Source organism: Podarcis erhardii (genome assembly GCF_964252035.2).
Source record: "Podarcis erhardii genome assembly, chromosome: 5".
Classification (NCBI taxonomy): domain Eukaryota; kingdom Metazoa; phylum Chordata; class Lepidosauria; order Squamata; family Lacertidae; genus Podarcis; species Podarcis erhardii.
In genome coordinates this window covers 12,699,992-12,727,798 of record NC_138509.1, presented here as the reverse complement: position 1 = coordinate 12,727,798, position 27,807 = coordinate 12,699,992, and the positions used below count along the sequence as shown (strand labels likewise).

The following is a 27,807-nucleotide window of genomic DNA, read 5'->3' as shown; positions in this document are numbered from 1 at the left end:
CAGAAAAAAACTGCCCTATATAAAACAGTAGGATCGCTGTGGAGTTTGGGGTACAGGAGTGCTGATGATGCTTTATTCTTCTCATTAGTCGTCTTGCACCTGGCCTCGCTGGCCACAGGCAGATGGCTTCACTTGCAGAACAGGTTTTTCTGAACCCTTTAAAACACTCTGCTTATCAGGAGATGTCCTTCCAGTAGCTGTAACCGCACTGGCAGCAGCAATAACTGCTTCAGACGGCACAAGAAAACCGATGGTACTTAGCTCCGCATGCAGCGTTTGTATTTCTGAGAGAACTTTTTCGGAGCGCTTTAGGCCAGAGCTTTCCAATCTGTGTGTCACGCTGCAGCGTGTGGATATGTCATGCGAGTGTTCCCCACACTCCTCCCAGGGCTGGAAAGGGTTTAGTTTAACCTCTGGTTTGCTAATAAAACTGAATCACCGTGTGGCGAAATGCTGCGTGTGTCACGTTTGGAGAGTTCTGCTTTAGGCCTTCTTACAAACAGGCACAAGCCCTTCTCATCGGAGGTTTAGAATCTGTGTTCCATATTTGCAGACCAGGCAGTCTCCTTTGTCTGGTGTTCCTGGGGGGATACTATTGTCTTGTTGTCCTTCTATCTCAGGGGTCAGCAAACTTTTTCAGCAGGCGGCCAGTCCGCTGTCCCTCAGACCTTATGGGGGGCCGGACTACATTTTTAAAATAAAAAGATGAACAAATTCCTATGCCCCACAAATAACCCAGAGATGCATTTTAAATAAAAGGACACATTCTACTCATGTAAAAACACGCTGATTTCCGGACCACCCGCAGGCTGTATTTAGAAGGCAATTGGGCCGGATCTGGCCCCAGGGCCTTAGTTTGCCTACCCATTTTCTACCTGTTCCACAGGGATGAAGTTAGTCCCACTTTCATGTCATTTCACAGGTGTATTTCTCAGCCTCTTCAGAGGTCTTCCTGTGTGCACCCCTGCCAAGTGAAGGGAGACAGAAGTCCTTCTGATCAATGTCTTTTTTAGTGTTCCAAACAAACAGGTTTTGCAAACTAAGCTGCTGATTAATTGTTTCATCTGCCAGAAAGGAGACTTTTGTGCTGCATTTTCATGTGTGGGTTTTTTAAAAAACGTTTGGATTTTAATAGTCATTTTTACTCTGTTTCGTAGGGTGCCCAGGACCATATAAATTTAGTAAAAATAACAATGCACTCCTCCCCTTCCCAGATTTTAGCCAAGGCTTAATGAAATTTTGCTTCCATGATCTAGGTTAGGGGCACAGTGTCCCATAGGAAGACAAACACTTGTGACAAAAGTATTGGCTGGATGTGGTGAGTGATGAACACCCACATTCTTTCTGATTTTTTGCTAACTGGCATCGTGAGTGCTCGCATGGAGTAAATATTGTAGATGTGCATTAGCATGCTCAGCAGTGATTCTATATATTATACTGTATATGGATGGTGTGTGTGAATTATATTCATGTTGTGTTAAATGTGTGTGCCCTTCATTTCCTTCCATCTGGCCTTTTAATATCCTTTTTTGTTAATGCACTGTGGAATTTTATGTTGAAAAGTTCATTTAAAGTTGTCAACAAATGATTTCAGAGTTGTACTTTTTCTTTTTTTGGCAGGAAATCTTGTCGGCAGCAAAGAAAAGCAGAGTTGAAAATCAGGTATATCAGCTTTGCTTAAATCTTGTTTGTAAATACTGATTGCCTTGGAGTTACATGTTTCGTATCAGAGCCTCATGTTTCGGTACAGAAATGAGCATGGCGCAGCAGCCTTTTGCTTGTTTCTGAAATTTCCTTTAACAACTGTGAAGATGGATTTATTACATATCAAAGAAAAGTAGCTAGAGGAGAATCTAAACTGCATTATTTTTAAGCTATTTGGTCTAAAGACATGTCAATACAACAGAGAAAGGAACATAGAAACTCCACCCTTCCAATGGTTCAATTAAGTTTGTGGAGAGGATATATTTTAGAAGATTCGGATAAAGTGACATTTTGATGACTTGGATTGTGATGATAAAAGATGCAGCACATGAATTCATGCCTATTCCCTTTTCTTTATCCGTTTTAGTTTTCCTCCTCCCATTTTGTATCATAATGTTTGATGGCATTTGTATTTTGCCTTTATTTATAAATTTGTAGTAAGTTTGTGGAATATTTGTCTATCAACGTCCTTCTGCAGCATGAAAGCTCTCCTCCAAAACTATGTACAGAAGAACTCCAGAATAACGGGGACTCAAATAGCATCATCAAGGACAGACTGGCACAGGCGGTGCGTAACACCGCCAAGCAGTTCGTCGACCCAGTACGGAAATTTAACGGGCAGCCCGTGCCTTTTCAACAACCCAAGCTCTTCACTGGAGGAATAATGAGGTGGTACCAAGTTGAAGGCATGGAATGGCTTAGGGTAAGGATTTAACTCGACTCAAAAACTTATTCGTTGTGTTATAGAAGAGTAAAAGAAGCCATGTTTCCAGTTGGCTAGATCTTTGGTGCAGTCGCTTGCAATTAGCAAGTACTTGTGATACTGATCTCAAACATTACAGTGGTACCTCGGGTTACATACGCTTCAGGTTACAGACTCCGCTAACCCAGAAATATTACCTTGGGTTAAGAACTTTGCTTCAGAATGAGAACAGAAATCGTTCTCCGGCGGCGCGGCAGCAGGAGGCCCCATTAGCTAAAGTGGTGCTTCAGGTTAAGAACAGTTTCAGGTTAAGAACGGACCTCCGGAACGAATTAAGTACGTAACCAGAGGTACCACTGTAGTCTGATCCAAAATCAGTCATACGTGGAATAGATCCATTGAAGGCAGTGGGCTTAATTTTAGTGGATCTACTTCTGAGTTTGACTTAGCTGGATAAAAAGGTAAAGGACCCCTGGACAGTAAAGTCCAGTCAAATGCAACTGGGGTTGTGGCACTCATCTCGCTTTCAGACTGCGGGAGCCGGTGTTTGTCCACAGATAGCTTTCCAGGTCATGTGACCAGCATGACTAAACAGCTTCTGGCGCAACGGAAGCAAGAGCGCATGGAAATACCGTTTACCTTGCCGACGCAGCGGTACCTGTTTATCTACTTGCACTGGCGCGCTTTCGAACTGCTAGGTGGGCAGGAGCTGGGGCAGAGCGACGGGAGCTCACCCCTTTGCAGGGATTCAAACTGCCAACCTTCTGATCAGCAAGCCCAAGAGGCTCAGTGGTTTAGACCACAGCGCCACCCGCACCCCTTTTTAGCTGGATATCACCCATTTCCTTCACGGCTTCACTTTTTCTGTCCCATAAGCTGCTTAAATCTGCCTGTGACAAACTGTGGGGCTCTATACAAGGGCAAAATTTTGCGCACACACCCCTCAGCTCTTGAGCTGTCTTCCCAAAGGCGGTTAAAGAGGTGCTGGGCTTGGGGAACCCAAACTGCGAAAGCACTAACTAGGCTTTGGGAAGGAGGAGAGAGGACTCTAGGACCCTTCCCAGATTGTGCGCAATGCTCTTGGTTGTTTAGTCGTGTCCAACTCTTCGTGACCCCATGGACCAGAGCACACCAGGCACTCCTGTCTTCCACTGCCTCCCGCAGTTTGGTCAAATTCATGCTGGTAGCTTTGAGAACACTGTCCAACCATCTCGTCCTCTGTCATCCCCTTCTCCTTGTGCCCTCCATCTTTCCCAACATCAGGGTCTTTTCCAGGGAGTCTTCTCTTCTCATGAGGTGGTCAAAGTATTGGAGCCTCAGCTTCAGGACCTGTCCTTCCAGTGAGCACTCAGGGCTGATTTCCTTAAGAATGGATAGGTTTGATCTTCTTGCAGTCCATGGGACTCTCCAGAGTCTCCTCCAGCACCAGAATTCAAAAGCATCAATACACCGCCCTAAATCCGCCCCTAACTTGACCACAATTCATGCACCATTCCCCACGATGCCTAAGAAGCTTTTAACTGAGGTTTGATGGTAGTTCCTGACTTAACAGTAATGGTGGCTGTTCCATTTCCGGCGGATGCCGCTTCTAGAGACTTGGATACAGTGGTGCCCCGCAAGACGAATGCCTCGCAAGACGGAAAACTCGCTAGACGAAAGAGTTTTCCGTTTTGGAGGTGCTTCGCAAAACAAATTTCCTATGGGCTTGCTTCGCAAGACGAAAATGTCTTGCGAGTTCCTGCAGGGTTTTTTTCCTCCCCCCCCCTTTTTCAACGGCGCTAAGCCGCTTATCCGATAAGCCGCTAAACCGCTAATAGCACTAATCCGCTAAGCCGTCAATGGGCTTGCTTCGCAAGACGAAAAAACCGCTAGATGAAGAGACTCGCGGAACGGATTCTTTTCGTCTTGCAAGGCACCACTGTATTGAGTAAATGGAAACTGAAAGCAGCTAAGCAGCTCTAAAGCATGGTTTGCCTGTACATCGGAAGCTCAGTCCAATAATCACTGTTACCAATTGTCAGAGCTGCCTCTAGGTCCCAGCTCACAGAGGACCAACGCCAGGCTGATGTTATGTACAAAAGTCTTTATTGAAGTTTAATTTCCATTTCAAAGCCAGAGCGTGCAGCCCTACGTCTAGACTCTAGATCGGCGAAGTCCCGTCTGAGTCTCCGCCCCTTCCACACCAGTTTAAGATCCTAGCCCTGCTCCACCTCCTGCGCTGCTCTCTTCTCCTCTGGGTCCTCCTGCCCTCTGGGGCATTGCCCTTTCTGGACTCTTCCGACGCTGAGTCGCTTAGCTCCTCCCCCTGCCTCCGGCGTGCTTTAGGACCCGGTTCCCAATCCTCACTCTCTGCTGTCCCGCGCTCCTGTACATTTGAACTTGCTTCTCGCGCCAACCCAGTGACCTTTCTCCTAACCGTTACACTACTTCTATCACTGCTTCCCTCTTCCGTGACACTGGCCGGATCTGACCTCCCCTCCGTTGTCCGACTCTCCGAGGGAGGCGTGGTAGACTCTGCCTCGTCTCCTCTCCCTGGTGGGGAAAGCACTGGCCCCGATGCCTGGGACTCTTCCCCCCCACTCTGCTCTGGTGGGGAAGCTGGTCCTGATTTCCAACTACTGCTCTGGGAGTCCCTGCTGCCCCCTTGCTCCTGGGGCGTTCCCCTTGGGACCCCCCTGCCCCTGGCCACTGGCGCTCCCTTCTGTGAATCTTCCGATTTGCTGGAGAGGCTCATGGAATCCCTCGGACCACTGTCCCCTCCTACGCTCCCTTCGGATTCCTCCCCCTCCCCCTCGCTCTCCATCTCCCATCTTCCCTGTGCCTCAGCTCCTGAGCCCCTGACACCAATATTAAGTAATTCTTGAAAACAGTAGGCTACACTTGTGAAAGAACATGAACTGGATTGTAAATGTTGGGCAAGTCAAATTTCAATGATATCCATTAATCGGGTGTAAAGAAAATGTTTTTCTCTCTCTCTTGTATGCAGATGCTCTGGGAGAACGGCATCAATGGCATTTTGGCTGATGAAATGGGCTTAGGAAAGACAATCCAATGTATCGCAACAATAGCATTGATGATAGAGAGAGGGGTCACTGGGCCATTTCTGGTATGTGGGCCCCTCTCCACGCTTCCTAACTGGATGGCAGAATTCAGAAGGTTTACTCCTAAGGTAAAAAAATGACTTTTAAAGTAATGGAACAAACCTCTTTTTTATGAGAGAACCACATCCTGCATTGCAGGGGGGGTGGACTAGATGACACTTGCGGCCCCTTCCAACTCTACAATTCTGTGATTTCCCGGGGGAACTTTTAGCTACTTCCAAGGCTTCTGGAATTGGTCTGTATGTGTGTGTGTGTTAAGGAGCTTTGCCAAGCAGTTGCAATGATGGGATAAGAACTGGGTTTGCTTAAAACGACAGTCTTGGAACAAGGTCCATTCATTTCAAGATCTTCCAATCCAACTATTGTATTGCAGTCATAGACCAGCAGTTTTTTCAAGATCTTAATAAAAAAATTTTGTGCTAGTTCTTAAGGCAGGCATATCCAAAGTCTGCTTTGGGGCCCAATTCGGCCCTCCGGCCGGTTTTATCCTGTGAACTGCCCCTGTGGCAGTTCATTTATTGCTGTCAAATCCTTTTAAACAGGTCAATAAACCTTGGGGGGAAATCCCCCAAAAAGCTCTTCAATCCTTAAAAAAGCTCAACTTTGGTTGGCCCTCATGCATGTTCACTTCCATCAAATCTGGCCCTCTTTGAAAAAAGTTTGGGCACCCCTGTCTTAAGGGCTTTAAATGTCTTACCGTAATTTTCGCCCTATAGGACGCACCCGACCATGGGACGCACCTTGTTTTAGAGGGGGAGAACAAGAAAAAAAATTATCCCCATCTCTGCTCAGCGCCCCTTCAGCGAAGCGGCAGGAGAAACGGAGCCCCTTCCATTTCTCCTCCTGCTTGGCTGAAGGGGCGCTGCGCAGCTCTCCCTCTCTACTGAAGCCAGGAGAGTCTTGCTCTCCTGGCTTCAGCAAAAGGGACCCGAAGCCTTCGGAGCGTAGCGCGAGTTCCCGCTGCACTCCAAAGGCTACAGGGATAGCCACCTGAAGCCTTTGGAGCGCAGCGGGAACTCGTGCTGCGCTCTGAAGGCTTCGGATTCCTTTTGCTGAAGCCTGGAGAGCAAGACTCGCAGAGGGAGCGCTCCCTCTGCACTTCGGAGGCTTCACGTTGCTATCGCTGAAGCCAAGGAGCCTGCATTCGCTCCATAGGACGCACACACATTTCCCCTTAATTTTTGGAGGGGGAAAAGTGCGTCCTATAGAGCGAAAAATACGGTATTTGTTAATGAGGATGTCAGGGGCAACAGAGGAGGTGTTGGAGACACGGAAGAGGACCGTAACATTTAGTCAAATTAATTAAACTAAAAGGCTGACTAAAATATCCCCCTGATTGGACAGCACTTTGAAAATGCTGACTTTTAAAAATACTTAAAAACTGTAGGTGATAGGTACCATCTTAACGAAGCATCGCCTTCTGTATTTCTTGCTCTGTGTTACCTGCTTTTATTTGCTATTGGTACTGATGGCTGTTGCTTTAACCCTGTTTCCCAAACATATGGAGAGAATGTCTAAATAAATCTTACTTCCAGGTGCCCCTGAGCTGTTTTGGGGAAATTGTGTTGGGAGTTCCCCTTAAGGGTTTTTCTTGTTTGTTTCTGCAAACCTCAGGATTCCTCTCAGCTTGCTGATACCTCCCTCATGCATAAATGTGGTTTGGGGGGGGGCGGGTTGGCTACATAAGCAAATTACATTCACATCCTGAACTTTGGATACGGAGGAAGTGTTGGGGGAATTAATGGCATTTTAATACTGTACCCATGGGGTCTACATAGGATTTGGTTGACACTTTTGTTTTTTAAAAAAATAATTTTAGGTTCCTATAATGCTGTATCACGGGACCCAGCAAGAACGGCGTTCGTTGGTTCATAAAATCCGAAAGAGAGATGGGGCTCTAAATGTCCATCCTGTGGTCATTACCTCTTTTGAAATCGCTATGAGAGACAGAAATGCCCTTCAGGTGCGTAAGAAAATGCTATTTCATAAGTATGGTCACTCTTGGTCCTTGACAGAACCACAGCGGATGCTATGTGTGAATTAGGAGGGGTCATTAAGTGTTGAAGGCTCAAAGTTATCAGTCTTGTGGAAGGTGGACAGAATGAAATGGCACCATTGCAGTGGCGTAGCGTGGGGGGTGCAGGGGGGGCCGGGCGCAACATCTGGGGGGGTGCGCTCGCACTCGCAGCTCTCTGCCCCTACCTGGCTCAGTCTCTCTCACTGCTGTGCGAATCCGATCCAAGCCGCCGGGTCGCCGCCCACTGTGGAGGGGGGGGTGTGCCAGGCGTGCGGGTTAGGGGGCGCAAATTACTTGCCTTGCCCTGGGTGCTGACAACCCACGCTACGCCACTGACCATTGCACCAATAAAAAAAAAGTAAAGATAGAGGACCCCTGACCATTAAGTCCAGTCACAGATGACTCAGGGGTTGCGGTGCTCATCTCGCTTTACTGGCTGAGGGAGCTGGCGTTTGTCCGCGGACAGTTTTTCTGGGTCATGTGGCCAGCATGACTAAGCCGCTTCTGGCGAACCAGAGCAGCGCACGGAAACGCTGTTTACCTTCCCGCCGGAGTGGTACCTATTTATCCACTTGCACTTTGACGAGCTTTAGAAGTTCTAGGTTGGCAGGAGCAGGGACCGAGCAATGGGAGCTCACCCCGTCTCGGGGATTCAAACCACTGACCTTCTGATTGGCAAGCCGTAGGCTCTGTGGTTTAGACCACAGCGCCACCCATGTCCAAAGCTACTAATCAAACGGCATGTATGGCAAATGATGAGTTGTGTTGCTACCTGTGGTAATCAGTGCAGCAGTGCAGCATATAAACTACAGACACACTGAGGACAAAGTTTAAATTTACAGCAACTGTTTATAGTGAAAGACCGCCTCACCTTATGTGAACATGCCAGGTTCTGAGTTCTTTGGGGGAAGCCTTTTTCTTTGTCACCCCACCCTCACAGGCGTACTTGGTAGGGATGTGGAAGAGGGCCTACTTGGTGGTGGCTCCTCCTAGATTACTTTAGACTCCCTCCCTGGAGAAGCTAAACTGGCCGCCTCCTTGTTGTCTTTCTGCCAGCAGGTGAAGGCCTTGGTCCAATAGGCTTATGGGAACTGACTGCTTTTAATGAAAGGGCTGTTGCCATGCTGGTTTTATTGCAATTATCTGTATGCTTTTAATAGAACTTACATATTCTATCCTATTAATGTTTAATTGTTTGTCAGTGATAGGGGAAAACAATGTTTTTATTTGTTCTGGCTTTTATCTGTAAGCCGCCTTGAGTCCCTGTCGGGGGGAATGGCGGGGTATAAATAAATATATAATAATAGAGGCTGTCTCTGTTAGTATTATAACATGCTAAATTACGTTTTAATTGCTCTAAGTAATGAGTCTCATGATTTTCTCTTTTAGAAAACAGAATAAAGCAATATAAAAGCTATGGCAAATTGCTAATATATCACAGCTAACTAATGCAGTCACTATCCTTTTTTGGGAAAGTGTGCAATGGACAGATTGACACAAATGAAAAGTATATTTTAAAAAGTATGTTTTTTTTCCCTTTGCTTGTTGGAAATTTTGAATTTCCACTTCTGCTGGAGGGGAATCGTCTCTTAACACAATACACACAGTAAGAGAGAATGATGATGAAAAGTTATAAGCCCTGTTTGACATCTATTAGCTTTTGGTGGAAAAGAAGGGCATATGGATGGGTGGTTGTGTGTGTGTTTGTGTTTTTGTTTTTTGTTTTTTTGTTTTTGTTTTTTTGAGGTAACCAGTGACTTCTCTTCTCCAGAACTTGTACTGGAAATACTTGATAGTGGATGAAGGACACAGGATTAAGAATATGAATTGCCGCCTTATACGGGAATTAAAACAGTTTCGCACCGACAATAAACTTCTGTTAACTGGAACTCCCTTGCAAAACAACTTATCTGAGCTTTGGTCCCTGCTTAATTTTCTGCTTCCTGATGTGTTTGATGACTTGAAAAGGTAGGCAGTGAACTCTCCCTGCCCCCCCCCCATGTTAAAATATGATATAGCAAATGTCTGAAGTTTGGTAAATGGCCGACAATCCCAGACAAACTTCTAGTACCGGAAAATAAATATATACCTTCAGCAAAGCAGGCTATTCTTACATAGATTGCTCCCACCGCTCTTTCCAGCAGACGGGGTTATGTTAGGAGGCACTTTCTGTAGGAAGAAGCCCCTTCCATTTTTGGTCCTGTTTAGCTCCAAAGCACAATGGCATTTTGTCACATGGCAAAGTATCCTGGCTTTCCCTTTCCACCCTTCTGTGGAATAGTTGATCGGCTGCCCTTGAAGACTAATCAGTAACTTCATTTTGTCCAGAATGCAGCTGGCAAATTACTGACCAGGATTCTCATCCCCCCCCCCTTAAAACAGCTGCCCTGGCTGTCACTTGGTTTCCAGGCCCAATTTAGCATTCAAAGCCATAAAGAGCCCAAGTCCCAAATACCTGAAATTCTGCCCCCTTCCCTACAGACCCTGTCAGGTGCGGAGATTGGCAGAGACAGACCCCTTTTGGTAGTTCACTCCTGCGAAGACATTCCCTTGACGAACCATAATTCGCAGATCCCGAGCTTTCATTTAAAGACAGGCAGACTTCCTGGTATTTATAGGACTTTAGGTGTGAAGTTCTGTTTTAATTCCTTGCGGAAAAACTAGCCTGCTTCCCTGTTTCAGTGCTTTATTTGTCCAGCTCCCTAAAATAAACAAATTCTGCAGGTCCAGGCATTCAGAGATTTGGGAGCACAGTATAAACTTATCCTGAAATGACCTTATTATGCATGTTTGGTTTTTTCAACGGGGAACGTTAAGCTAATATTTTATCCAATAATTGCAGGTTTTGCTTCACATAGGTTTTCAGGAAATGTACTTTCCCCATCCTGAAACTCTGGTTAATGCTGTACGCAGGGAATTGGGTGTGTAGTGGATTTTCTTCCGGAAGGATATATTATTGCACTTGCAGGGGATTTAATTTTCGGTGTTGAATTCAGTTCCTTGCTTATCAAATTTCTAGATTTTAAGAGGTGTAGAAGCTTTTATTTCAAGGAAGGGGTGAGGATTGAGCAGTTTCAGCTCCCCGCATTCCTCTTTTTACCTCCCTTAACAAGCCGAGTAAATTAAGGCAGCAGCAAATACGTTCAAATTTGGATAATCTATACAGGCCTTTGCTTTCTTCGGCACAGAACCCACCTGCACATCTCCCCAGTTCTTAAATTTGTCTCCCAATTTTGTTTTCTTCACCACAGCTTTGAGTCCTGGTTTGACATCACTAGTATATCGGAAATAGCAGAAGACATTGTTGCTAAGGAAAGGGAACAGAACATCTTGCATATGCTGCATCAGGTCTGTTCCGATTGCGAATCGTCTGAATGGTAGCCTGTTGGGTCTGTTGAAGCAAAAACATCTTGTGGCATCTTTGACAAACTTCCTACAACACACAAATCCAAAAGCAAATGCCACTATAACTGTTAGTCTTTGTTGGGCCTCAACTTTGGACTAGCCTCACTAAACAGATTCAGCTGGTACTGACTTTTGATTGCTTTTGGACACTACGAGTATGAAATTTTCTAAAACGTTTGGCTTTAATGGTACATTTTTACAGTTGTACTCATTGTTGATGTGTGCTTGTATTGCATCTTTCTTTTGCCTTAACCTTATGTTTGCCTACATATGTATACAAATTTTGGGAACCTGTGGGGGTGGAATCGGCCCATGGATTGTGGGTTTGTAACCCCTGACTAATAATAATAATAATAATAATAATAATAATAATAATAATAAATTATTATTTATACCCCACCCATCTGGCTGGGCTTCCCCAGCCACTCTGGGCAGCTTCCAAAAAAATATTAAAATACTCTAATACATCAAACATTAAAAGCTTCCCTAAACAGGGCTGCCTTCAGATGTCTTCTAAAAGTCTGGTAGTTGTTGTTCTCTTTGACATCTGGTGGGAGGGTGTTCCACAGGGAGGGTGCCACTACCGAGAAGGCCCTCTGCCTGGTTCCCTTGCCAGAACTTAAAAGTTCCTTGCCAGTCTCTTCGCTTTTATTTAGTGTTGATCATGTCTACTGGGCCCCATGGGATGTAAGATCATACCGGGGTACAAGTACAACCTTTTCCTGCAGCTACCCATAATACATACTTCATAGTGCAGTGCAGGACATGATACCCTTTGAAAATAGTCATCTTTCCCCTGTTTTCTTTCCCTTCATAGGCTAAAAATACTTGTTGCGTTGTGTGGGCTGTTATTATAATGGTGAATAAAGAGGAGTGCTTCACTTTACCAAGGGAGATTTAGCATACGGTTAAACTTGCGTTTTATATTTATCAAAATCAGAAGTGCTGTGCCTTTTAAAGAAGCTTTTTGAGTATTATGCGTCATATATAAGGGATCTGCCCAATGCCATTATCGGACAAACAAGCATAACACTGCACATGGCAGTGTGCAGAAACCCCGCCTTTGTATATTGTTGCATTTCCCTTTCAAGCCAGCAGCGTTCTATTATTTAAGCTTGAGTTGTTGGAAACTTTCATCTTTGAAACTTTTTTCAACTCTAGATTTTGACCCCTTTCTTGCTGAGACGACTGAAATTGGATATCGCTCTAGAAGTTCCTCCCAAACGTGAAGTTGTGGTCTATGCGCCCCTGGTAAAGAAGCAAGAAACTTTCTACAGTGCCATTATAAACAAGACCATTCGAAAGCTGCTGGGAAACAGTCAGGTGAGTGCTGTGATGTCCAGGTTATCCTAATCATATCAACCTACATTTTGGCCTCGAATCAGTTTATTTTGGCCTCTGCAACTGCAGATGGGATGCCTTTCTGTTTCTGAAGACATTAATTTTTTTAAAAAATATTGCATATGACTGTGAAATTTGAGCAAAACACTAGAGCAAAGGTTCTCAAAATAAGAGAATATGAATATTGTGTGCATTTCTGCTCAAGAAAAACCCAAATGGTGCTTGTTTTCATCTATTATATGGAACGTTCAAAAGGTTTGTTATTTTTTTTGTCACTGAAGAGAGAGTTAGAAACAAGTTCGTTCGGAGTACGTGACCTATTTTCTTATCACAGCTGCTTTTTGGTTTTTCTCCAATGCATCACAGTGAACTGTAGCAATGTTTTCCGCTATTTAGGAAGAAGCTGTTGAGCTGAACTCTACAGGCCGGCCAAAGCGGCGCAGTCGGAAGGTGGCTAGTTACCGTGAGCTTGATGAAGATGATTTTCCTGATCGACTGGAGCAGATGATAGCCGAAGTGCAAGAGGAAGTTGAAAAAGAGAGGTACTTCTCTAACCATGGCTTGTGTATTTGCACTTAAACTGGTGGCATATACAGTGGTGCCCCGCAAGACGAACGCCTCGGAAGACGAAAAACTCGCTAGACGAAGGAGTTTTTCGTTTTCTTAGCCGCTTCGCAAAACGCATCTCCCTATGGGCTTGCTTCGCAAAACGAAGCTTGCTCCGCAAGCTCCGGGGATAGCGGGGAAGCGCAGCGTGTCTTCCCCGCTGTCCCCGGACCTCTTTTGAAGCAAGGGGCGGCGGGGAAAAGATCGCTTCTCCCCGTTGCCAGCCCCGCAATCTCCGGGGACAGAGGGGAAGGCGTGCGTGCCTTCCCCTCTGTCCCCGGACCCCTTTTGAACCAAGGGGCGGCAACAGGGAGAAGCGATTCTCCCCGCTGCCCCTTCCCTTGCTTTAAAACAGGTCCGGGGACAGAGGGGAAGGCACGCGGCACTTCCCCTCTGTCCCCGGAGATTGCGGGGCAGGCAACGGGGAGAAGCAATCTTCTCCCCGCCGCCCCTTGCTTTAAACAGGTCCGGGGACAGAGGAGAAGGCGCGCGGCGCTTCCCCTCTGTCCCCGGACGGTCTCCATAGGAACGCATTGATTGATTTTCAATGCATTCCTATGGGAAACCATGCTTCGCAAGACGAAAAACTCGCAAGAAGAAAAAACTTGCAGAATGAATTAATTTCGTCTTGCGAGGCACCACTGTACAAAGAACCGTCACAGTAGAGAGTTGGAGAATAAATTGTCTCTATAAAATGTGGTGTTGTACAGATGAATGAGCAGTCCTTTACTTACCTTACCTCTGAATCCAGAGATAGTATCACCAATACAGTGGTACCTCGGGTTAAGAACTTAATTCATTCCGAAGGGCCATTCTTAACCTGAAACTGTTCTTAACCTGAAGCACCACTTTAGCTAATGGGGCCTCCTGCTGCCGCCACGCGATTTCTGTTCTCATCCTGAAGCAAAGTTCTTAACCCAAGGTACTACTTCTGGGTCAGCGGAGTCTGTAACCTGAAGCGTCTGTAACCCGAGGTACTACTGTATCAGGAAGAACTTTCTGACACTAAGAGCTGTTGTGGTGTAGTGGTTAAGAGCGGTGGACTCGTAATCTGGGGAATCGGGTTCGCTTCCCTGCTCCTCCACATGCAGCTGCTGGGTGACCTTGGGCCAGTCACACTTCTTTGAAGTCTCTCAGCCCCACTTACCTCACAGAGTGTTTGTTGTGGGGGAGGAAGGGAAAGGAGAATGTTAGCCGCTTTGAGACTCCTTAAAGGGAGTGAAAGGCGGGATATCAAATCCAAACTCTTCTTCTGTTGGGATAGCAGAACGGACTCCCTCGGGAGGTGTTGGCTATCCTTCCTTGGAGATTCTTAAGCACAGGTTGGATGGCCAGCCACCTTGAATGATCTAGTTGAGATTCCTGAATTCCAGGGAGTTGGGATAATGTGCACATTTCATGCTAGAGGTTGCGGTCTTGAATCCAGGAGAGAGCCTCTCGTCCCACACAACCAGGGGCACCTGAGCTCAATGTGCAGACTCGCTGCATGAGCCATCCAGCCTTTTCAGACCACCCTTTCCCCAAGCAAGCCACCTGACCAGTCTCCCCTGCTATTGGCAGCAAGGCTCAGTGTCCTTATTTCACGCCCAACATCCATCCCAGCTTCTCTCTCCATCCCTCTTCTGCAAGCACACTTTGTTTCTGTGCTCCCAGCAGAGGAAGGAAGACCAGTCTTTGGCCTGTTTGATGGAATGCATTTTTTGCTATCTTGCCAAGAGGCTGGTATCTCTTCACTGTGGCTCCATGGCCATTGTGAAAACACAGGCTGCTAGCAGCGCAGCATCTTTTGTGGGTTTAGCTAGATTCCAGCTGTAGTTTGCGTTGTCGTTTGATTCCGTCATGCTTACAAACTTGCTTGTCGTTTGCAAGGCCAGTAATAGAAATGAGTACGCCGTTGGATTCAGAAATCAACCTGAAGTTGCAGAACATTATGATGCTACTGAGGAAGTGTTGCAACCACCCATACCTTATTGAATACCCATTGGATGCTGCCACCCAGCAGTTTAAGGTAATTCCTCCCATCGCTTACTTAGAAGGCCTTTTGTTCGTTCCAGTGTTGTTTGAAGGGCTTCGCCTGATGGCATCGCAGTTTGATTTGCATTGAACAGTTCGCCCTCGTGAATGAAGTGGATGACGAGCAGTCAAAAGACTCATGTCAGGACTTTGAAAGGGGACAGGAGAGCTTCCTTACATCCCACAACTTCTCTCGTCTTCCAACCACCTTTGCACACTATGCAAAGAATTGCTGGCGCCGCCATTAGTCCAGCCACAAGATTATTGCACGCCCAGCAGGTAGGGCAGTCTATAGAGGAGGCTGTTGCACTGGTGCCCAATTGAAAATGCCCAAGGCCACTGTTTGAGGGAAGGTACACTATTGTATCGCTCCCTCTTATTTGCCAGGAGATAATAGGATCCTAACCTCACTGGAGCAGTTTTCTATAACCCAGAACTTTGCCCTAACCTAGAAACTGTGTGTGTGTGTGTGTGTGTGTGTGTGTGTGTGTGTGTGATCTTCCCACCCATTTTTTTAAAAAAAACAGAACCCAGAAAATCAAGACACGCTGACTTTGATTTATTGTATTGGAAGGTTCAAACATCTCAGCATTTAACTTTGAGTCCAATCGGTTGTCCTTTCGATACTTTCTTCAACATTTCTTATAATTTTGGGCCCATTACAAGAAAGAAGAACACTCAAACAGTGCACTGTGTTTTATGCATAGCTTTTATTGGTGGTGGTTTAGACTTCAGAGGCTTTCTTTCCAACTCCAGGCTCTTTTCCTGGTGCCATTCTTGAGGCCTGCCAACAAGGGGACAAAACCTTCCGGGGTAAATAACCCTGGAACCACCAGGCAAGGGATGGGAGTGGATGGGGCAGTGAGTTCAAATTGTCCTTTTTAGCCCTTCACCGATGATGCTGTTGTTTGATGAAATGTTTTGGAAGAAATGAAGGCAGAATATTTACAAACATCATTGCCGGAAAAGCATGGAAAATGTTGTGTAAAGCAGAGTTGAGGAAGCTGTGGCTCTTCCGATGGGCTGCATCTCCCATCACTCCTGCTGTGCTGATCAGGGACCATTGCGGGTTGGAGTCCAACAAGTGACTAGAGGGCCACAGATTCCTCGTGCAAAGCTAATGCAAATATGATTTAATTAAGAGGTAAAGGTGCCCCTGATAGTTAGATCCAGTCGTGGATGACTCTGAGGTGGTGTGCTCATCTTGCTCTATAGGTCGAGGGAGCCGGCGTACAGCTTCCAGGTCATGTGGCCAGCATGACTAAGCCGCTTCTGGCAAACCAGAGCAACACACGGAAACACCGTTTACCTTCCCGCCAGAGTGGTACCTATTTATCTACTTGCACTTTGACGTGCTTTCGAACTGCTAGGTTGGCAGGAGCAGGGACTGAGCAACAGGGGCTCACCCCGTCGCGGGGATTCAAACCATCAACCTTCTGATCAGCAAGTCCTAGGCTCTGTGGTTTAGACCACAGCGCCACCCGCGTCCCTATGATTTAATTAGAATGTCCTAAATTGTACGTGTGTGTTCTTGCATCAAGGTCGACGAAGATCTAGTGAAGAGTTCGGGCAAATTCTTACTCTTGGATCGCATGCTGCCAGAACTAAAAAAACGAGGACACAAGGTATTGTTAGTTTGTGGTGTTACCAGAAGTTATTTGCCTGGACACATGAGTTCAGATTATTGAAGAATCTTTGCTCTGTTCAGGTGCTGCTGTTCTCGCAGATGACAAAAATGTTGGATATTCTGATGGACTATTGCTATCTGAGGTCGTACGAGTTCAGTCGCCTAGACGGGTCCATGGCGTATGCAGAGAGGGAAGAAAACGTAGGTGATAAATTTATTGGATGCTGGTTTGTTTAACTCTTCTGAGATTCCCTTTGCATCGCAGCAGAGAACTTTTGTCAGCAATACATAAAAAGGAAGCAGAGTTTAAGGAAATAAACAGCTATCCTATCTTTAAAAGACATCTGAAGGCAGCCCTGTTCAGGGAAGTTTTTAATATTTAACGCTATACTGTTTTTAACACTTGATTGGGAGCTGCTCAGAGTGGCTGGGGAGACTCAGCCAGATGGGCGGGATATAAATAAATTATTATTATTATTATTATTATTATTATTATTATTATTATTATTAATTGAGATATCAGCAAGTTCTGGCTTAGTCTATGAACTCACTAGCCTGAGAGCCTTACCACCCACTTCAGTGCTGGGATTTCTCAAAGATGATGCTTGAAAAGAGTGATTTATGTACTGCTTATTATCAGTTGGTAGCTTGCGCCTTAAAATGTATTGATGACATGTTTAGGTAGAGGCTGTCCTGACTAATTGAGGCGGTGATGAATATTGCAGTTGAAATTAAGTCTTACACCAAACATTTGTAGTCCTCTTTGAACATGTGCTTCACTTATACGATAGTCATTGTGTGACATAGAGTCTGTGGATGCACTGGCAAGCCCTGTCCCCAGGGCTCAGCGCTGTGGCCATCCTTGCAGCCCTTCATGACTTATGGGGATTGTTTCTGAACTGGGGAATCTCCACAGTTCGTGGAGGCTCCCTGCATGCTTTAGAACCCTGTTGGTTCACTGTTTAGTGAGTATTTGGTTGGCACCATAAAGGTACATTATTAACCTAATGTGTTTACCGTTTGTCATTTGCAGATAAATAAGTTTAACACAGATCCGGAGGTTTTTATCTTTCTGCTGAGCACACGGGCTGGAGGTCTTGGCATTAATTTGACGGCAGCGGACACAGTAATCATTTATGACAGTGACTGGGTATGTTTCGCATGTTGACGTGTATAAATTGCCATGGGCCCTAGTCTCAAAGGGCTGTATGCTGAGTGGCACACATGGGGAGGGGGGCTTCAGGGATCAGAGTTGGAAAGGATCCCGAGGGTAATCTAGTCCAACCCCCTGCAATGCAGGAATCTCAGTTAAGTGTTTTATGGTGGCAGCCCTCATCATTGCCCAGCAAGCTGCCTCCAAAGCCTGGTGCATTTGCAGAAATAGTTCTCCAGGGAAGCATGATGAGAGGAAGATTTATATTTTTGCCCCTCTTAAATTCAGGTTGTGTGATCTGCTATGAAGTGCCTGTTCTTATTCTGCCAGAGCATGCCAACTTCTAAACAGCTCACAGGAATGGCATGAGGCTTAGAAGATTTTGTTTCAGAAATTCCAAAGTTCAGTCAAGCAATTATGTATTTTTGATCTCTGTATCAACTAAACCAGGCATAGGCAAACTCGTCCCTCCAGATGTTTTGATACTACAATTCCCATCATCCCTGACCCTGTTAGCTACGGATGATCGGAGTTGTAGTCCCAAAACATCTGGAGGGCTGAGTTTGCCTATACCTGAACTAAACAACTCTGGTTGAGGTACAGCACTTTACATCAGATTGAAATAGCCAGGAAAAGTGAAATTAAGAAAACCCCAGCTAGTCGTTTTTGCTAGGTAGAATGGACCTGCCCTTATGTCAGAGACAGCAGAACACATGGTCTGCATGCAGCAAGTCAGATCTGGCATCACCACAGCAGCACTTTGTAAACTTTTATTATTTCTCTTTTCCGCCCAACCCCAGATGTTTAGAGGTTTCTGCATTCCTGGCAGTCAGGAGGGGTCACATTTTGTGTGTGTGAAATACATTTGTAAGGTAGAAGCCTGCCTTAGCTGTTGCTAGTTGAAGTAGACAATAATGGACTATGTGGACCACTGGTCTAACCCAGCATAAAGCAGCTCCATATATTCATATATTTTTCCTTAATCCCAAACTTGCAGAAAGCTAGAACCTTTTTTCTGGGAAAGCTGGCACTCCCTGCAAAAAAAGGGAAAACAAACCCCTTAATCTGAGGTCAATTTTATCTCTGGAGTTCATTTCCTTTCTTTCCCACTCTTAGAACCCTCAGTCTGACCTCCAGGCCCAAGACCGATGTCACCGAATAGGCCAGACGAAGCCGGTGGTCGTCTATCGCTTTGTAACTGCAAACACCATTGATCAGAAGATTGTGGAGAGAGCTGCTGCCAAAAGGAAGTTAGAGAAGCTGATTATCCACAAAAGTTAGTAGCAACTTCATTTTTCTTACCAAAATTGACAGGTTTTCCTTCTTGGGCTAATAGCTATGAATGTGGTTTCTCTAAATGTACAAGGCGTGACCGGAAAGTTCGATGAATGGTCACAGAAATCAGACAGCGAGAAATATTCGAACATACATACCTTACAGGCCTTCAAAGTAGGCCCCCTCTGATACAATGCACTGTTGACAACGTTCATAGAACTGTTGGGAACTTCTGGAGAAGTCCTCTTTCTGTACTGATTTCAGTTCCCTCGTCACAGCAGCTTGGACGTGTGGAACGTTGGAAAATCTGTGCCCTTTCAGTGCAGATTTCAGTTTTGGAAAAAGAAAGAAATCCAGTGGGGCCAGATCGGGAGAATATGGAGGGTGGGACAACTCAGTAAGTATTTCACGCAGAATATGCATTTCTTCCATCATCATTTGGACGGACAAACGCTGATTCCGCATCAGTAACTCACAAACTCTGTTGACATTTGCCACCGTTCTGCTCATCAACAGTCATTGATGATTAAGATTGAGGGTCATCTTTGGTGGCTTGCTGCCCTTCACGGAAACGCTTAAACCACTCACACATCTTCATCTCTTTACACAATTGTGAGCATTTCATGGGTTTCTGATGCCAATTGTATATTCAAATATTTCTCACTGCCCTATTTCTGTGACCATTCACCGAACTTTCTGGTCACGCCTTGTACATAACTTTGCTTGGCTATGCATTGGATTGTGTACCGTGGTAGAACCCACAGGCTTAAATTGGCTTACATTGAGAGCAACAAATGATGAATCCTTTCCGCACACTTAAGAGAGCTTTTGCCTACGGCTTTACCACAAGGGCTATTGCCATTTGCACCGCCTTGAGCAGAGTTTTGCTGCTGTGTTTCCTGGCTTCTGGGACTTGCGAGACAAAATGATTTTGGAAGTAAACCTGCCTTGTGTTCATAAGATTATAGCCCGCTTGATGGTCCTAACTAGCACTCAGCGTGTTGGGTGAGAGGCACCGTCCAAGCTGTTGAAAGGCAGAAGAAAACAGGTGGCATCCGATTGCAATGGAGATCAAAGCTCGGCCTCTTGCAAGCTCCTTGCCATGTGCGTTGTCTCCCCTGCTGTCGACAGAGAGATGCAGGGCTAGTGTGCGGATTCTACACGCGACAGGGGCTTTCAGATGTGCTGCTCTGTGGGCAGAGAAAGGACTCGTTGATGGCAGTCTCCTCCTGAAAGGAGCTGAATCTCAGATCCCTCCGTGATAAGCCGAGTCAAGGTTGCAAGTAAAAAGGAGAAAAATAGCCGTATCCAGACAGCATCAGTTTCCAGTAATCTTGACTGTAAGGCGGCACCTCGAAAATATGCAGGAACGTAATGGATATGTGTCGGTTGTGATGGACAGGAACAAGCAGGGAGGTGCTTCTGCATTTTTCCTATTACTTTGGGTCTATAAATAGTTATGCCCAGGTGTCAAAAGCAACAGGACGTTAAACCAATGATCACCTGATGGAAACAGTGACAGGCTTCAGTTTCTACTTCCTTTTTCCTTCATATGTTTGGGCGTTGGCATGTCCATCTTTGGCCGCCACTGGCCAACAGCCCCTGGAGGGTTAGCCAAGAGGAAATATTTCCATAAAAAGCACCCGTTTTGCACCAATGGCTCTTCTCCTTTTGTAGGTCAAAGACACGTATCAAACATTTGCAATCCTAGGGGGTCTTATTTGTACAAACCTACCTGGGAGAATGAGTTACCAAGACCAGGTCTTGCCGTGTAACATCATGAATGTTGCCCAAGTTGGTGAAAAGCAACTGGGATCTAGGTTAAAGGTAAAGGACCCCTGGATGGTTAAGTCCAGTCAAAGGCAACTATGGGGCTGCAGTGCTCATCTCGCTTTCAGGCCAAGGAAGCCGGTGTTTGTCCACAGACAGCTTTCCGGGTCCTGTGGCCAGCAGGACTATACCGCTTCTGGCGCAACGGGACACCGTGACAGAAACCAGAGCGCATGGAAATGCCATTTACCTTCCTGCTGCAGTGGTACCTATTTATCTACTTGCACTGGTGTGCTTTCAAACTGCTAGGTTGATGAGTTGACACAGCAATGGGAGCTCACCCCATCGCAGGAATTCGGATCGCCAAGCCCAAGAGACTCAGTGGGTTGGATCACAGCGCCACCCACGTCCCAACTGGGATCTAATGGTGTTTCCACCACGTAAACGTGCCTGTCAAATCAATTTACTCGTAAGTTTTCTTGTACTGAATGTAATGTCGCAAACCTGTTTGGGAAATGTTTCAGAAAGCTCTGATCTATAATTGTGTGCAACGAGACAAAATGGAATGTGCAGAGAACAGAATGTTTATGAACTAATAACTTTTGTACCAGTGTTGTGGCCAGATGTTTCTTAATACTATCAGAAAGCCCAAGCGACAGTGCTTTCTCTCTCTCAAAGTTTTTTTTTTTCTTGTCTAACTTCAAGATCAGTTTAAAGGTGGGAAATTTGGAATAAACCAGTCGAAGAGTTGCTTGGACCCCAAGGAATTAATGGAGCTGCTACAGTCCAGGGACTACGACAGGTATGTCTCACTTACAAAGAAACCATTTGGTTTATGTGCAAAAATGCATTATGCTTATTTAACAAAGGGTTTGTATGTTGGAGGTGCTTTAATAACTTGCGGGGCTTGGTTTCAAGTAAATAAATATGGTTGCACTGGAACTCAGTTATCTGAAATTAATATACACTTACTTTCCATCTGTAGAGAGGTTAAAGGATCAAGAGAAAAAGTAATAACTGACAAAGATTTAGAGCTACTGCTGGACAGGAGTGACCTTATCGGTAAGTATATATATCAGTGTCTTTTCTATTCATTTGAATCTCTCCAGAAATGAGCTTCAAATGTGAACTATGTGTGTAGTGTGAAGTCTCCCAGCTGAGAGATACAATTCCTTAAGGAAAAGGTGGGATTCCCCAAGTACAATTGTTTGTTGCTGCTTCTGACCAACTATCTGTTTTAAAAATATTTTTGTTTCACTGTTTTTACTGTGCAAGTTGCTTAGCACAAAATGTGCAGCTGATAACTCCGATACGTACGCACGCTTTTGCCACAAAGGAGCATTTTTTGCTGCAGCAATTGTGCTAGGAGAGAAACAACTGCATTGGTAGTGACTCAACTTTCGGCCTAGCTACTTAAGTCCGATTCTTACTACTGAATAATTGTCAATTTGATTGTGTTATCAAAAAAAGAATGCTAGAGTTTGAAACTACACAAGACAAAGTTCAGAGAGCATTGTCTTTTTATAAAGGAGGGCTAGGTTGGTTTAAAAAGAACAACCTGGCTGTTTACTGACACTCTAGTCTTTCTGAACACAGGTATCTTCAAGCTTTTCAGACCTAGGGCCCATTTTTAACCCAAACATGCATTTTGGAGACTCTTCCCTTAATCATTCACCATATATTTTGCACGATAGCACTCCTGTTGCGATCCACCTTGGATCAGGCCACAAACCACTCGAGTTTCCCGATCCACCAGTTCAAGGAAGGTGCTCTAAACTGTGTTTTGCTTCTTTCTCCCTAGACCAAATGAAAACTTCTGAGCAACATAAAGAGAAAATGAGAGCGTTCAAGGTTTTAGAAAACTCTGAAGATGTCAGCACAGAGAGTGTGTTTTGAGATACAGGCAGTTGGTGACTGTAACCTTACAGTTGCTTTGTTCTTAAGAGTTCAGAAATGCATTTCAGACTATTGTTTTGGTTGTATCATTTTCCAGAAAGAAAATAGGCTCTAAAATGTAACATTAATAAGTGTAGATGTGAAAAGAGAGCTTTTGGACTCCCCTTGGATTTTAGATCCTCTGACTTTGTACAAACTGGAAAGCTAAATACTACTATAGTTTCCTGTGGAAGTTCTGATAAATGGTAGGATTTGGAGTTTTTGGTTTTTTTACTTCTCAGTATGCTTACCCCTTGCTCTCAAGTATAGTTTTATTTGGTCGATGTATTTTGTTTCAAAGTCCAAACCTGTATGACTTCAGTTTTTGATAATTTTGCTAAATAAATTGTTTTGTAACAAGCAACACTTGCAAGATAGCAGAGTTACTGCAAATCCACGTGTTCAGTTGTCTCCTAGAAGCACTACAAAAAATAACCCCCAGCTTGAAATTGTACACCTCGAGGTGCCAGGTTCTCAGAACCTAAGTCCATGTTATTACTTAACTTATGTCTCGTTTCCACATCTTTTGAGATCGTTTTGGGTTTTGTCAGTAACGATTGGTGTAAAAGTAACAAATGATAGTAAAGAGCCAAAGAAATTTATCAAGGCAGGGGAGACAATTCAGGGTTACCTCCTTAAGATGGGAAACTCAGCTTTCCCCCCCCCCCCCCCCAGTTTGGCACTCCTGGATGAAAGTAAATTGCAAAGTTGCTCCCCTTACTGCTCTAGGTAAAAGCCAATTCTACAACAATCTGCTATCAAACCACCAGGGGAAGGGGGGGTGGACTGTTTTGTTATCTAGATACCTAGTGTTATTGCTCAAAGACGGAATTAGTTGCTATGCCCAGTGAGAAGTGTGTTTTCCTTGGCACGAGTCTGAAGAAAAGAGTTGCATCATAGTATTTCACACTAAAAGAATGAATGCAAGTACTTAAAAGCACTGCTTCAGAAACAGTTCAGTTTCAGCAATAACAAAAAACAAAGGCAAGCAGAAGGATAATAGGGAACAGGCAGTTCTTTTTATAAAACCACACCATGGGAAACTAAAGTAAGCAAGCCCTTTCCACAGACTGCAGAACTCATGAGACATCATGCAACACCCCCCAGCCCTAACAAGAAACTTGTGTAAGTGATATCAAAGTGAGAAGCAGAAAAGCACACTGGTGCAGAAGAGGCAATATTTTTGCTGACCTGGATTCTTAAAAAATCTAACTTTGAGACAGGAGTACTTTTGGTGTATACTCCCGTTTACCCGGCATCTAGTCCACACACCGCTAACTCAAACACAATGCAGACAGCGGTTTGAGTCAGCTCCTTTTATTGAGTAGAAAAAGAACAATCGTGTGGCTTGCCCTCTGGCATCCGATTTTTAGTTGCGGAAGAAGAGTTGCATTATCAAAAAAAGAGGGGCAATTCCCTCCGACCGAGCGGATTTTCTTTATAAAAATGGAAGTGGTTCACTTACTTAGCGGTATAAAAAGGTCCACTGGCAAAAAGCCTCGCTGAGCCTCCGTGACTGCCAGGAGAATTCAGAGGCAGAAGACAGTGGTGCCTGGTAGAGTGCTGGAAAAACACTCATTTTGGAAACACAGTGATCACATCGTATCCTTCAGGCGGGGTGACCCGTTCCCGGGCGTGCTTCTCACAGTAGATGCGGTCCTCCACAAAGAAGTGCCCTTTCTGCTTCAGGTTCGTTCCGCAATCACTGCACACATAGCACTCTGGATGGAGGTGCTTCTCCCGGAGTTTCACAAACACACCTCTGGGGAGAAAAACAGTACCAGGATCAAAATTCAGGAAGGTCATATAAAAAGGTAAAGGGACCCCTGACCATTAGGTCCAGTCATGGCCGACTCTGGGGTTGCAGCGCTCATCTCGCTTTATTGGCCGAGGGAGCCATGTGGCCAGCATGACTAAGCCGCTTCTGGCGAACCAGAGCAGCGCACAGAAATGCCATTTACCTTCCCGCTGGAGTGGTACCTATTTGTCTACTTGCACTTTTGACATGCTTTCAAACTGCTAGGTTGGCAGGAGCAGGGACTGAGCAACGGGAGCTCACCCCGTCGCGGGGATTCGAACCGCCGACCTTCTGATCGGCAAGTCCTAGGCTCTGTGATTTAACCCACAGCGCCACCCGCGTTGGTACCACTACAAAATGCGGTATTGACTGTTGTTTAGTTCTTGATTACCCATTCACATGCTACTCAATACTAAAACTTCCACCACAACCCTCCCTTAACCATTTTCTCAAAGCTGAAAAGTATTTCCTCAAACTACAGCAGCCATAGCCAAACTTGGCTCTCCAGATGTTTTGGGACTACAACTCCCATCCCTAGCTAACAGGACCAGTGGTCAGGGATGATGGGAGTTGTAGTCCCAAAACATCTGGTGGACCGAGTTTGCCAGTGTCTGAACTACAGCCTCTCCACAATTGCAGTCTCCAATGACTGCTCGTGCTGCTACTTACACGATGCCAGATCCACACTTATCACAGACAGGAAGCTTCTGAGAATTTCCAATCGATGCTGCAACTTTGGTTGTTGGTGCTTTCACACTTCGGAATCCGGAAGGCTTATTGGGATCTGTAGGTATTTTAAAGCAACCAGTATTACGGATTAGGAGAACTGTCTTGAGTATAAAATCAAGGCAATAATACAGGCCGTGGTTTCTGCTGAGGAAATAAAACAGCATCATTGGAGATCTTTCCCTGGCGCCATGTTGAATAATATATATATATAAAAAAATGCATGTCCAATGAAATTTTGGCCTCACACAAGGTGTTGCTGAAATCTGAAAGTCTGAAGTCCACCCCCTGTGGCTTTTGGCAGTGGTTTTGAAGGACTGAAATGTTGCATAGGTTACAACAGGGATACTATTGCAGATAAGGTTGTTTTGTATTGGGTTGCCATACGTCTGGAATTTTCCGAACGTAGCTGGTATTTGGCCCTTGTAAACAGTGTCCGGGTGGAAATTGCCGAAATGTCTGGGAAAATCCAGCCGTATGGCAGCCCATGTCGGAAGTGCAGATTTTGGTGAATTTTCACTGCTCAGTTTTGACCCTCCATCCACAGCTCGGCTTCCCCCACCAAACCAAACAATCTTGGATCTATCCCACATTCAACAGCTTCCCTCCATATTAAGTACCCAGAACGACTTAGCTGAGAACTGTTTCCCAAAGGAGGCTAAAGCACTCCTTTATAATCCCTATAAGGAATGTGGTTTGATGAGCGTGATAAAAAGGAGCTTCCCTCCTGAGCCAAATTGTCGTTTCTTGGGGGTCAAGGGGAAGGCAATTTCCATCGGGACTACCGTATGGAAAGATTAAACCCTCTCCCTGCCCTCTAGCCCCCGATTTCCCTCCTCGCAGCTGCTATTTTTAAGAACATCAATGTAACTTTGCAACATGTGTGTCCCACAGGGGAGCTGGTTCAGAGCAAGGGTCATAAGGATCAAATGCTGCTTCCTTCTCCCTCTATTACCGTATTTTTCGCTCTATAGGACACACTTTTTCCCCTCCAAAAATGAAGGGGAAATGAGTGTGCGTCCTATGGAGCGAATGCAGGCTTTCGCTGAAGCCAGGAGAGTGAGAGGGGTCGGTGCGCACCGACCCCTCTCGCTCTCCAGGCTTCAGGCAGCTATCTGCAAGCCTTCTGAGCGCAGTGGGAGTTCCCGCCGGGCTCCGAAGGCTTGCAGATAGCAGCCTGAAGCCTGAAGCCCGGGGAGAGCAGTGGGAGTTGGCACTGCGCTCCCCGGGCTTCAGGCAGCTATCTGCATGCCTTCGGACTCCGAAGGCTTGCGGATAGCAGCCTGTTCTCAGGTTTCCCCCGTCCCCAGCCCCGCAAGCTCCGGGTGCGGCGACGAGGTTGCGTGCAATCTTGCCGCCGCTCCTGGACCTGTTCTGGGGGCTGGGGTCGGGGGAAGCTCGGGCTTCCCCTGCCCCAGCCCCGCGGCTGGGGGGGGGGGAATATTTTTTTTCCTTTATTTCCCCCCCTAAAAACTAGGTGCACCCTATGGAGCGAAAAATACAGTATTTCCAGCCAAGTCTTTGAGCTTAACAGTCCTTGTTTCTTAAAAACCAACGTGTACACACAAACACCCCTTTACCTTTCTCTTCAGATTCTAAAATTTCTTGGAGGACCAAGAATGAGGTGGATTGTCGAGGCGGCTCTGCCGAATCTTGGTTCTCCTGCAGCATCTTGTAGACCTCAGAGTCTCTGTCAATCACTAAGTTACCGGCAGGCTGGTTAAGTTGTTCCAAGCTGAGGAAAAATTAAAGGAAACACCTTTAGTGAATGAAGTGCTGGGAGATCTGCTAACAGCATTTTTGCTTGTTTGTTTTAAGGTGAGAAAACAAGACACAGAGAGAAACAACTAGAGACGGAAAGTGTCTTTGCACAAACAAGCGGCAGTGAGATTAAATCTACAACTGAATGCAGGAAAAGCCAGTCATCGCCTCTTAACAGTAGTTTCTTGGTATTTCCCCTTTTAAAACTACTTTTAAGTGTATACTCGCACCATTCTTATGTTACTTCCCCCCCCCCCATTATTGGTGCTTCCAGAATATAATGTGCGATGCCTACCACTTGGGTTTGTGGTGTCCAGGTTTACTGGTCTCTCTGGGTCCAAACTAATGGACTCTGAATTAGAGTATCTCCAGAATTTTTAGTACTTTTATTTTAACAAGAGGGTTAAGGTAAAGGTACCCCTGACCATTAGGTCCAGTCGTGGCCGACTCTAGGGTTGCGGCGCTCATCTCACTTTATTGGCCGAGGGAGCCGGCGTAAAGCTTCCAGATCATGTGGCCAGCACGACTAAGCCGCTTCTGGCATACCAGAGCAGCGCACGGAAACACCGTTTACCTTCCCGCTGGAGAGGTACCTATTTATCTACTTGCACTTTTGACATGCTTTCAAACTGCTAGGTTGGCAGGAGCAGGGACTGAGCAACGGGAGCTCAACCCGTCGCGGGGATTCGAACTGCCGACCTTCTGATTGGCAAGTCCTAGGCTCTGTGATTTAACCCACAGCGCCACCCACGTCCGACAAGAGGGTTATCGATAGGCTTAAATTCCCCCTCTTGGCTGCACGGGAGAAAACTACACACTCTGCATAAGACAGGTGATGTTTGCTAATCAGATTTTCCCAGGCAGCCGTTGCT

At 45.6% G+C, this 27,807-nt stretch overlaps 2 protein-coding genes across 3 annotated transcripts in view; one reads left to right on the top strand and one right to left on the bottom strand.

Annotated features, from left to right (window-relative positions):
• HELLS (helicase, lymphoid specific) overlaps positions 1-23,014 on the top strand; it is a 34,588-nt gene extending 11,574 nt beyond the window's left edge. Inside the window, exons 7-22 of the mRNA XM_081864269.1 lie at positions 1,621-1,662; positions 2,183-2,407; positions 5,394-5,576; positions 7,328-7,471; positions 9,297-9,493; positions 10,777-10,873; positions 12,092-12,253; positions 12,668-12,813; positions 14,747-14,885; positions 16,432-16,515; positions 16,599-16,718; positions 17,551-17,667; positions 18,787-18,946; positions 21,421-21,517; positions 21,701-21,777; positions 22,517-23,014. Of these exons, the coding sequence (XP_081720395.1) occupies positions 1,621-1,662; positions 2,183-2,407; positions 5,394-5,576; positions 7,328-7,471; positions 9,297-9,493; positions 10,777-10,873; positions 12,092-12,253; positions 12,668-12,813; positions 14,747-14,885; positions 16,432-16,515; positions 16,599-16,718; positions 17,551-17,667; positions 18,787-18,946; positions 21,421-21,517; positions 21,701-21,777; positions 22,517-22,611 (2,085 nt within the window). The 3' untranslated portion in view covers positions 22,612-23,014. The remainder of the gene's footprint in view (positions 1-1,620; positions 1,663-2,182; positions 2,408-5,393; positions 5,577-7,327; positions 7,472-9,296; positions 9,494-10,776; positions 10,874-12,091; positions 12,254-12,667; positions 12,814-14,746; positions 14,886-16,431; positions 16,516-16,598; positions 16,719-17,550; positions 17,668-18,786; positions 18,947-21,420; positions 21,518-21,700; positions 21,778-22,516) is intronic.
• Positions 23,015-23,951: 937 nt separating this feature from the next.
• Positions 23,952-27,807, bottom strand: part of PDLIM1 (PDZ and LIM domain 1) — a 37,674-nt gene continuing 33,818 nt past the window's right edge. For both annotated transcript variants that reach the window (XM_081864382.1, XM_081864381.1), the window contains 3 exons: positions 26,755-26,909; positions 25,118-25,232; positions 23,952-24,412 (listed from right to left, as the gene is read on the bottom strand). In XM_081864382.1, the coding sequence (XP_081720508.1) occupies positions 24,226-24,412; positions 25,118-25,232; positions 26,755-26,909 (457 nt within the window). In that variant the 3' untranslated portion in view covers positions 23,952-24,225. The remainder of the gene's footprint in view (positions 24,413-25,117; positions 25,233-26,754; positions 26,910-27,807) is intronic.